The sequence below is a fragment of the Cenococcum geophilum genome (assembly GCF_001692895.1).
Source record: "Cenococcum geophilum 1.58 unplaced genomic scaffold K441scaffold_19, whole genome shotgun sequence".
Taxonomy (NCBI): Eukaryota; Fungi; Ascomycota; class Dothideomycetes; order Gloniales; family Gloniaceae; genus Cenococcum; species Cenococcum geophilum.
The window spans coordinates 956,238-966,142 of record NW_027137577.1 but is presented as its reverse complement, the minus strand read 5'-3'; the positions used below and the strand labels follow the sequence as shown (position 1 = coordinate 966,142).

The window sequence follows — 9,905 nt, the reverse complement described above, 5'->3', positions numbered from 1 at the left end:
TAAGAGGGTAAGCCTCAACGAAAAGCTTAAAAACAGCTATTACGTCTATATATTAGCTTATTCGAATTACAGTGTCTATAACCGGCGTCACCACTTCCTTTTATATGGTATATATTACATTATATAGCACCTATACGGCATAGTAACTAAATAGTATACGCCTTAAGAGGCCTTTAATAAGCCTCTTAACTACCTTCCTTTTATACTACTCTACCTAATTGCCTGGGTTTACTAAACGCGTAGTATTTTATTATATCCTTCTATTTTTAGCTAAGATAGGGGACCTAGATTAGGGCCCTAGGATAAAATACCCAGTTAACCTACTATTTATTTATGGTAGAAGGTTATATAATATTAGATTTATACTATAAATAGGATAGCTATAAGTATATATATATATAAGGTAATTAAAGGAGTGAGGGCAGGTATATAATATTAATTTTATAGTAATCTTAACTTAAGTAAAAGTATCGTACTAGAAGGCGAATAGGGCAAGATAGGTAATTAGGATACTCCCTTATAGGAGTCTTAGAGTAGCGACCTAACGGAATTTTTTCTCCTAGTGTTACGGACCTTATATCAGTAGTAGTGCGACTACTAGGAGAGGACAGGAACAAGTTAGTTATAATAGTATAGGAGGTAATAGAACCAATCGAACTATAGGACGAGGGGTAACTAAGTCACATAATAAATCATGGGGTTATAACTCGGAAGGTAGGAACGTAAGAACGTGGGGACGCAACATACTAATGTACTAACGCACTGGCGTACTTAGTACATTTCTTAGGAATTAATTTGTGTATTTAAAGAACCATAGCCCCTACCTTGGCTTCATGCGCGGCTGTTTGAGTTGATGCATGGTATTATTCTCGCGAGAATCGTCATGGATACTGTTAAGCAAGCTTGGAGCAGATGTAAGTTCGCGACAAATTTGTCTTGCCTAGGGAAAGTCAAGCCTGATCAAACAATAGCGGGATAACCGTGAGCGAAAGGACAGATCCATTAGGAAGGGTCACAATTAGAGTTGCTGATGAACAAACAAGCAAACCCACTTAGACCACTAAAAGCACCTGGCACAGCTTCACGGGCCAGTAGAGACGCCTTGCACGAGTTCTCCGACCAGACTCTGACCTGTGCGGGTTTGCTTGTTTGTTTATCAGCGACTCTGGTCACAGTAAATTTGCTGGTCGACCTACAAGCTCAGGGACTGTATTTGAGGATAACTCCACTGCTTGGTCCGTTGCGGAACGATCTGACCCATGGCGATTACTTTATCTTCAACCTTGCATGCGCGGTTTGGAATCCTTCTATCTAAAGTTTCAGTCCCGCAATAGTTTCATTCGTAGATACTTAGATTTGATTTTCGACACGCGAAATAGCTGCTCCTACAGATTGAGTGGTCATCCTGCGAGTATCAGAGACACTGACTAAATATGCTGTGCCGAAATAGTTACCGAAAGACATTATCAGGCCCTCCCTCAAAGAGAAACCTCTCTTACAGCTGCTTTTGGACCATTTCAAGGCTCTCATTTCCCAACCATAAGTCCAAGGCTGACTTCAGCCTTTCAAGACGCTTGCGTGTCTCCAAAATATCACTTTCATCCTTCAGAATTATCACTCTTCTCCAACCCCACTTCAAAATATGGTCCGACGGAGTAGAAGTAAGTTGATAGAGAAGAGATTCGAGCTGTTTCGCCTCGTCTACATTCGTTGAGCTATGCGATGGCCGTAGTAGCATGTCGGGCGCAATCGAAACGCTAAGAGTCGAGCCAGGGCCATCATAGGGGCGTTCAATATCCGTTTGAATAATTTGTACTAGCCGGATCGATTGTTGCAGACCGCAAACGGCAGCCTTTAGCTTCCTAGGCGCGTTTTGAAGATTGGAGTAAAGTTTCGTTAGAGCTAGTAGAGCGCGGAGACCAACGTCAACAAACTGCACTGCTGAAGCTACAATTCCTAAGATTTCGACGCCAGCCATGGCGCAATTTGGATGCGACGGATGCTACGGATGCTGTTGAATAAGTAAATTGAGCTAGAAGCTGGGTAGAAGCGCGAGACATTCTCGAAGGGCTGTCGCTGCCCAAGATATGCACCTCAGCCTCGCCGGAGAACAATGTCATTGGACTCCATTGCTTCTAAATGCTGTGCGGAAAAGTCATTCTATTTGAAAAACTAAGTAGTTTTTGTTACAGAAATACGTGAAGTTGCTTGTACAGTGTTTCCCCCTGTGTGCGCACAACACAGCAATTTCGCTTCATACGCACTTGCAATTAAGCTTAAAAATTTAAGGCTTTGCCTTTCTTGCGGGTGCACAGCTCTTTTGGCAAGCGCACAGTATCTACGCTAGATGGTGCACTTGACTGGTGATTACCGAAATTACTGTGTGTGTTGCGCGCGCACACAGGGGGGGGACACTGGAGCCTGTACATGCTGTACAATGCTGAGCCTACCGAATGAGATGAGCTTCTCTTGCTGGAACCCGCAAGACTAGTATGTGGCACGTGATACAACCACTAAGAATGCTAGCGCGATTTGGACCCGTGTGGTCGGGAATTCTTCGTACCTGCAGAAAATGTTCGAAGTTGCGTGGGTTGCATCGGCCATGGTGGTCTACTAAGGCCGAAACTAAAGAGATTTAAGCATCTTAAGAGAAAAGTTGCATTCAGGAAATACCTGTAAGGCAAGCTGCACAATTCATCGCTCGCGTTGTATTGCCCCCTGGCAACTGCATCATAAAAACCGCTAAAGGGATGCGCTGCAGGAGACTTCTAATTTTAAAAATGTGAGCAAGTATCTTTCCAGCGGGCGGACGATTCCGCTTCCCCTTCATGTGCAGCTTCCCATGGGGGCCAAGCGCTTCAGAGGCGCCGAGTTCCTGCCAAGTCATGCTTGACTTATATAATCGTTATGTTATGATTGGCTTGATTTAGAGCCCTTGCGTTTTGGGCTCAGCCTCAATATTGGCTGGAGACTAGAACAGCACAAAAGCATGTCCCAGCTGAACAGGGAGATGGCTGGACTTGCGGCTCAAAATACAAGGCATGAAAAGGGTAGCCTCTGCTGAAGTTTGAAGTGTGTCTTCGATTTTAGCCTTGCGGCCTCCCATTCTCAGCTACCAATTTCCTATTCTTCCTTCTCTAGAATTTTTATATATAGTTATCGCACAAAGCCCCTCTCTCATTTTAATTCTTTCATTATATTTCAGCCATGGAAACTTGCACTTTTTCGGGAAACTCCGATATGTACGGCCTCGGCATCCGCATTGGATACTACCTACAATGGTATGGTGGAATCTTAGCAGCCTGGATTGCACCAGAGGAATCAAGCTCTCTTCGCCTTGCAAACGCCCTCTTTGTCGCGGCGACATTTCTAGCCCTTTTCATCCAGACGATACAAGAACATGCCGAGAAAAGCTTTCCAATAGTCGAGACTTACATTATCCTCTTCCTCGCATTCGGCTCATACCTTGTCCTTGTACCAATATACTTATGGCGCATATTTACATGCTGCAATCCCTATCTAGATCCTACGAGATTCCCGCGTGTCAATCCGGGCCGAGTATACGGCTACATGAATAGTGTGCTTCTGACTGCCGTGCTGGGGTTTGAACTGTGGTACTGGATTCATCAGGTACCAAAGCTCGCTACAGTGAAGTGTGTGCAGTATGGATTTTTCTTCCACAAGATCCAGCTCAACAACCGTGGGTTCCGAATGCTCAACATCATTTTCTGTCTCTTCCTTTTACTATGTTGCATCACCCTTGTATGCATGAAAGTAGTCTCAAAGGTACGGCCAAGCCAGGGGAAAAAAGTTATCCTTAAAAAAGAGCAATATAAACCTCTGGATCAAGACTTGTACGTCCATAAATGCCAACCTCTCCAACTCCTAGTTTCATTCACTAACCCAGGACCCAAAGGCCTAAGCGCGCACACCTCATGCAAATCCTTGACTCTACCAGCCAATTTATCGTCGCCACAACCGTCATCATCGGTGTCGAGCTAACCATCTGCTGGAACAAGATCCAAGACGTGCACGACATCTCCTCGGCAGGCCAGACTATTCCCATGATCCTCGGCATCGGTGCTTTAATCCGTGTCATCTACGTCTGGAAATTCAAGAAAGTGGCCCATGAAGCCGTGAGTTCTGACCCGCAGCCTGCCGGCTACCACATAGTCGATCCGCACAACGGATTTGCACAGCCGCCACCACCTACGCCCTGGCATCAGATGCCAGCACCGCAAAGCCCTGCCCCGTCTCCCCCACCACCTAACCAGAAACCCACGTCATGGGATAGTATGCCTGCGGCCGCGAGGGAAAGCGTGCATGATTTAGGCCACAATCCGAACTACTACAGCGCATAATTTGGACATCCGCTTCTGTACATATTGAGGTTCAGCAACGCCGTGGTGAAGAATGAGGCATTGGATTGGTGAAGCGATCAAGACGAGAAAGCAGCCTTCGAGGCAATTCGCTGGAATGCGATTCTTGTTTGGTTTCTGGACGGATATATTGCCAACGTGAGAACGGGCGAAATGCGCGGGGGGCCTAACATTGTTAAGAAATAACGCAAGAACCTCGCGAGCGGGTTCTGCGTAGATGTATCGAGCATGAGACGTCTTCAGCACAAGAGGATAGACTAGTGCTTATGTTCTTTCTAAATCATCATTCTTAGATCAGGATTTCTACGTAATCATCATGTTGCTTGCTAAGGAAACCATAACTTGTGCCACCAAAGAACACGTCGACCAGAACTTCACAGATACCTTGATATCTCCGTCCCTGCATAATGCTGCTAGGGTTTCATGCATCCACGGCAGAGAAAACTAGCCCGAATTACGCCATTGGAGCACCCATTAGCCTATTATTGCTCTCATAGCTCCTCTCCTCCTGCACAGGAGAGCCTTCGACGCTCTCCATGGACTCCGCCTTCTGCCGCCTGTCCAGCACTAGACTCACAGCCCATAACGCAAAGAAAATCTCGGCCAGCAGGCCGTAAGCGATTTCGCCCTTGGCGGTGTCCGCCGACAGCTGCAGACCCAAGCCGCCATTGATAGCGCCGAGGATCAGCAGGACTCTGCCCATCCAGCGATGCGCTGCGCCCCAGACCGTAGGCTTCTGGTGCTTGCGGAAGAGCATGTGGTGAATGAGTCCGCCGAACGGCTGGAGAAAGAGAATACCGATTACGATGATGCCGATTATAGGGTGGCCGTTGCTTGCAGTCAGCTACAACAGGAACGAGTTAGGTTGGCAAGGTCTTCGAAGCGGTGTAATGAAGAGTTTTCTTACTTGGTCAGTGGTGACAGCAATCCAGATACCCATGCCCAGGCCGGCTAGCGCGATAGAATAGCTGAAAAGCTGCCACCCAGAATGGAACCAGACAAGGCCACGGAAGTTGAGAGAATGGAGGATAGAGCCGCCGAGAGGGAAGAAGACAGCGAAGACCAAGCCCATACAGATGCCGTGGGCGATCACGACACGATTTTGGAGTGCAATCGAAGGACCGCTATCTTGGGCAAGTGCCATCGGGACTGTGAATTTATAAGAACACGACGAAGTCGGAGGATGGAATCGGAATGGGATATACTGAGGAAGAGAGTAGTGAAGGAATAGAAAATATAATTTAGTTTAGCACCAATTATAACTGCTTGCCCAGAAGTAATACCGAAGAGAAGAGAAGAGAAGTGAACTAGGAGTGAAATATGGTATTCTTTAGAGGTTCTAATATTAAACACGCAGCGTTGAAGTACTTCGTAAGGCTTGGTCGAGTGCAAACGAAACCCTTTCACGACAGCACCACCTGCTTTAACTGCGCGAATCCGCCTCACATCCCGGGAGAGGCTCCTGTGCAGATCCTAAATTATATGGCACATGTACGATTCTATTGGTATCAGAGGCTGAGCGCCCGCTAAGTCGCTCAACTGCACCATTAGGCCAGCTATGCGCCGGTGTGTTTACCCCATGCAGAAAGGTTACTTACTACCCTTTGCGAAAGTATTAAGCGAGCCTCCCCCCTACATACGCTCGCTCTATAAAAGGCTTCTATAGCAACCAAAACCAGGCCTTGTTTAATAAAGCAAGTACATAGGACTATAGAATAGATACTACTCTATAATTTTAAAGTGTAGTAGGCTATTATAACGTAGTAGTGGAGTTATAGGTGGTAAAGCTTTAGGCTAAGTTAGAGGCTATAATGGGTCGCGTTGGGTCCTAATCGGGTCGGGTTTAACTAGGTCTAGTAACCTAAGTAGAAGCCTAAAGACCTAGTTTATATAAGTAGAAATTTTACTATAGACGTTATAGTCAATAAAAGTATATACTTATTAATTAAGTATTAAATATAGTAATAGGGCTTATAAGGCTTATATAAAAGATATAATTTAAATATAACTTAATTAAAAATAGTTCTATTAATAGTAATATAAGGTTAAAATATAAGGTAATAAAGTCACCTCGCCTATATATTGTTCCGCACGGCTATACCTAGCATCTTTTTAGTCACTCGCTTACCTTTTACAGGTTTATGCTATGGCTAAGTGGTATAAAGCTATTACCTTAGAAATACTTTTTACCGTATATATAACCTTACTAAAAGGTAGCGCCGTATATTAAAACTTACGCATACCTATCTTCCTATTAAAAACAATCGATTTTTAGACCTTTAAACCCTAATTCCTACTGCTTAGCAAGCTAGAGGTAGATTTATTTACCTTTTACCCCCTTTTGCCTAAGAGGAAACTCTTTTACGAGGTGATCCTAGCTTATAAGCAAAATAGGCAAGATAGAATAGGAACACTAAAACTAAAAAATAGACTTTTTCTAGAGTTTTCTTCTCTAAGAGCAAAATCCTAATAAAATAGAAGGTGTAGGTACCTTTCTATATCTCCTTTAGTTAGATTTTCCTTAGTAAGAGAAGGATTGCCGTTTTAGGCTTTTCTGCCGGTAAAAGCCTAATAAGTCCTTTTTAGTTGTTTTTTCTACTTCTAATAGGAAAAGAAAAGAACTATAGTAGCCTTTTTTAGCTAGTTTTTCTACTACCTTTTAGCCTAATCTCCCTAGAAATTTTTTAGTAAGATTAGTAAGGAGAAAGGGCGTAAAAGGATAGTAAAAACTAGCAAGGCTTTTTGCCTAGTTTTTTACCTCTAAGATTAGGAGATAAGAGACCTAAGGAGGTTATTATCTACTGTAAAAACTAGGAATTCCTCCTTATAAGATGCCAAAGTCTAATAGGTATAAAAAACCTCTATAGAAACAAGCGATAATAAGCCTATATCTACTATCCCCACCCTTTTCCTTCTCCTAAAAAATAAAAATAAAAACCTATAAAAAAGGCAATAAAGCTAATGACTTTTACGGCTGGTATACCTAGTATACCTTTTCCTTCCCCTCCCCTAGAATAATACCTATAAACGGCCTTAAAAAGCCTAACCTAGGCCTATAAAGGGCTAGAAGGAGAAGAAGAAGAAGAAAATAAGTTAAATAGCTAAAGGACTATATATAAAGTATTTTAGTAGGAAAAAAAAATCCCTTTACAAAGGGAGAAACGGTAAGAGATATCTTAAAAGGACTAATTAAAAAAGTAAGAGCTCCCTGTAAGGAGGTAGCTCCTACTAAAAAGACCTATATAGAGAGGCTAAAGAAGGGCCTCCCTTCTTTATCCTCTCTACCCTCCTTATTACTACTATCTCCTACCCCTTTTACTTCTACTAAAAGTTTAAAAAAAAGCAGCTATAAAAAAGGAGGCTAGTCCTAATTATAGATAAAAAGGATTAACCTCTAAATACGGTCTTTATATAAAATAAAGTTAATTAATATAAGGGCGCGAAGAGACTTTAGGGAAGATTTAAAGGAATAATATAAATTCTATCTAAATTTAAGGGTATATAGCTCTTACTAAGAACAGGACATTATATAAAGAAGAGAAGGAATAATAAGAGTGTTATATAATTAAATAGTTAGGGGCTTAGTAGTCGATGCGTGCGTATATATATACGCGATCTTTAACAGACTTTGGTAGAATTTAATTAATCTAGTAGAACTTAGTAGAAGTCAATTAAGCTAGCAAAATTTAGTAGAATTTGGTTAAAGCGTTAGAATTTATCTATTAAGTAGTTTACTAAGACATTCCTACTATAACTAGGCTAGTCCCATTATAGTACCCCCCCTTTAGCTAAAGGTTTAAAACAATTCAATTTAGTTAAGAATTTCATTGTATATTATGTTTTTGCGTTAGGTAGCGTATAGGGTTTTACCAGTTCTAATCGTTAAATAAACTAATTAGGATTTTCTATCCCCGGGATAGAAAATCGCTATTAGCTTAGTTAAGGCGGTAAATAGAATTAATATCTTTATAGTAGGTCTTAGCAAGGCGGATCTAACTAATTAGATAACTTTAACTGGCGGTTAAAGTTCCTTAATATCTTACGTATTACGTAATTATATTATTATAAGGGATATTATTGCGGATACCTTAGGTTGCCCTTAGGACAACCCCTAGACGCCCCTTAGATGGTCGCTGGTTACGTGCTAGAGGTATATGCCCGTAGTATATAGTCTCCATAATCCTAAAGGCCTTACCTCCTTAAGGATTCGTCGCTCTTACCAATCTATCCTATTCTATAATCGTGTCCCCATAGCCCCCTGTCTATAAGATCCCCTTATATTTAAATCCTTTCTACTCTTTTTTTAAAAGGGTAGTCGGCTTTAAGAACCAGATTATTTGTTTATATCTTTTATTTATAACTACTATCCTCCCTTAAAATCTCGCGATAACCTAAATGGAAACTCTATAAATACCTTATGGAAAGCCGTTGCGCAAAGGTAGAAAGGTCCCTCTAATAGCGAGAGATTGTAATAATATAACCCTCTAGGTAAGACGGCCGAACAAGCCCTAATACCTAGATGCTCTAGGAGCTTAAAGACTCTTATACACCTATAGTTACCGCTAAGGAAAACGTAGACACCCTCTATGACGGTTATAACGCTACTAGAAAGTAACTAGAACCCATCTAGCCCCACCTAGGCCAATTAGAAGATTAAGCGCTAGAGGCGACTCTAAGATCTTCCCTTAAGCTAGAAATGCTAGAGGAATATACTAATACGTCTGATTAGGGAACTAACTAAAACCCTCCCAGAAGACCACCGGCCTATAATTAGTATAGTAGTAGTATATAGACTGCTTACGAGCTAAGCAGGCCTACCCCTTTAGGTAATCTAAACTAACCACTAACTTAAGACTTAAGCCTTATAGGGAAATCTATACTAGCTACTAGTACTAATACTACCTCTATAGCTGGAGCTTCCCTAAGGCCAAGGTTGGAAAGTTAAGAGCCTTAAACCGATATTCTTTAAGATAGATATTAGGAAGCTACTATAAGGCTCTCGGAAGCTATACGGGAAGAAGCCACTAATAAATATATTAGAAACTTCTAAGGGTAGGTTTAGATTTAGCAGAGCTTAATCTAGGCTAGATAAAATCTTTTATAACCTAGGAGCTACTTAGTACCTATTTAAGGTATAGAAGACTTAGAGAGTTATCTACGCTATAAATAGAAAAAGGATATAGACCGACTGGCTAAGGCCTTTAGTAGTTTAGAACTTCGCCATAGACCTAATACCCAGCAGTTGGACAATTAGGTTTGTGAGGTAGATAACTTCTTTAAGATACTAATAATACGAGATAATACTAAAGAGTGTATACGCTGGATTATTAGCAAGATTAAAGACCAATTACTAAACTAGATTGCACTTAATTAGCTTAATAAAGAGCAAATTACTATATGGCTATAGCTATAACCCTTTTTAAAGAAATGGACTTAAGATCTATATATTATATAATATAATAATATAGAGCTATTCTAGAATGGGATATAGCTTAACCGCTATAACTTCCGCCAGTTTATAAACTT

General features: G+C 41.7%; 4 protein-coding genes across 4 annotated transcripts; 1 reads left to right on the top strand and 3 right to left on the bottom strand.

Annotated features, from left to right (window-relative positions):
* Window positions 1-1,353: 1,353 nt before the first annotated feature.
* K441DRAFT_90935 (uncharacterized protein) lies at window positions 1,354-2,068 on the bottom strand. Its single transcript, XM_067654532.1, has 2 exons — window positions 1,455-2,068; window positions 1,354-1,405 (listed from the first exon to the last, which is right to left on the bottom strand). Exon 1 carries the CDS (start codon window positions 1,976-1,978, stop codon window positions 1,496-1,498), a length of 483 nt encoding a protein of 160 aa, XP_067504392.1. The 5' UTR covers window positions 1,979-2,068; the 3' UTR covers window positions 1,354-1,405; window positions 1,455-1,495.
* Window positions 2,069-3,240: 1,172 nt separating this feature from the next.
* On the top strand, window positions 3,241-4,361 carry K441DRAFT_677132 (uncharacterized protein; the record flags this gene model as incomplete). The annotated part of the gene is made up of 2 exons (XM_067651035.1): window positions 3,241-3,854; window positions 3,917-4,361. 2 exons carry the CDS (start codon window positions 3,241-3,243, stop codon window positions 4,359-4,361), a joined length of 1,059 nt encoding a protein of 352 aa, XP_067504391.1.
* Window positions 4,362-4,399: 38 nt separating this feature from the next.
* Window positions 4,400-4,721, bottom strand: K441DRAFT_90931 (uncharacterized protein). Its single transcript, XM_067654531.1, has one exon. It carries the CDS (start codon window positions 4,607-4,609, stop codon window positions 4,439-4,441), a length of 171 nt encoding a protein of 56 aa, XP_067504390.1. The 5' UTR covers window positions 4,610-4,721; the 3' UTR covers window positions 4,400-4,438.
* A 196-nt stretch (window positions 4,722-4,917) lies between these two features.
* K441DRAFT_635724 (uncharacterized protein) lies at window positions 4,918-5,636 on the bottom strand (the record flags this gene model as incomplete). Its single annotated transcript, XM_067646442.1, has 2 exons — window positions 5,287-5,636; window positions 4,918-5,223 (listed from the first exon to the last, which is right to left on the bottom strand). Coding segments are annotated over exons 1-2 (543 nt in total), but the record flags the coding sequence as incomplete, so codon positions are not given.
* Window positions 5,637-9,905: the final 4,269 nt, after the last annotated feature.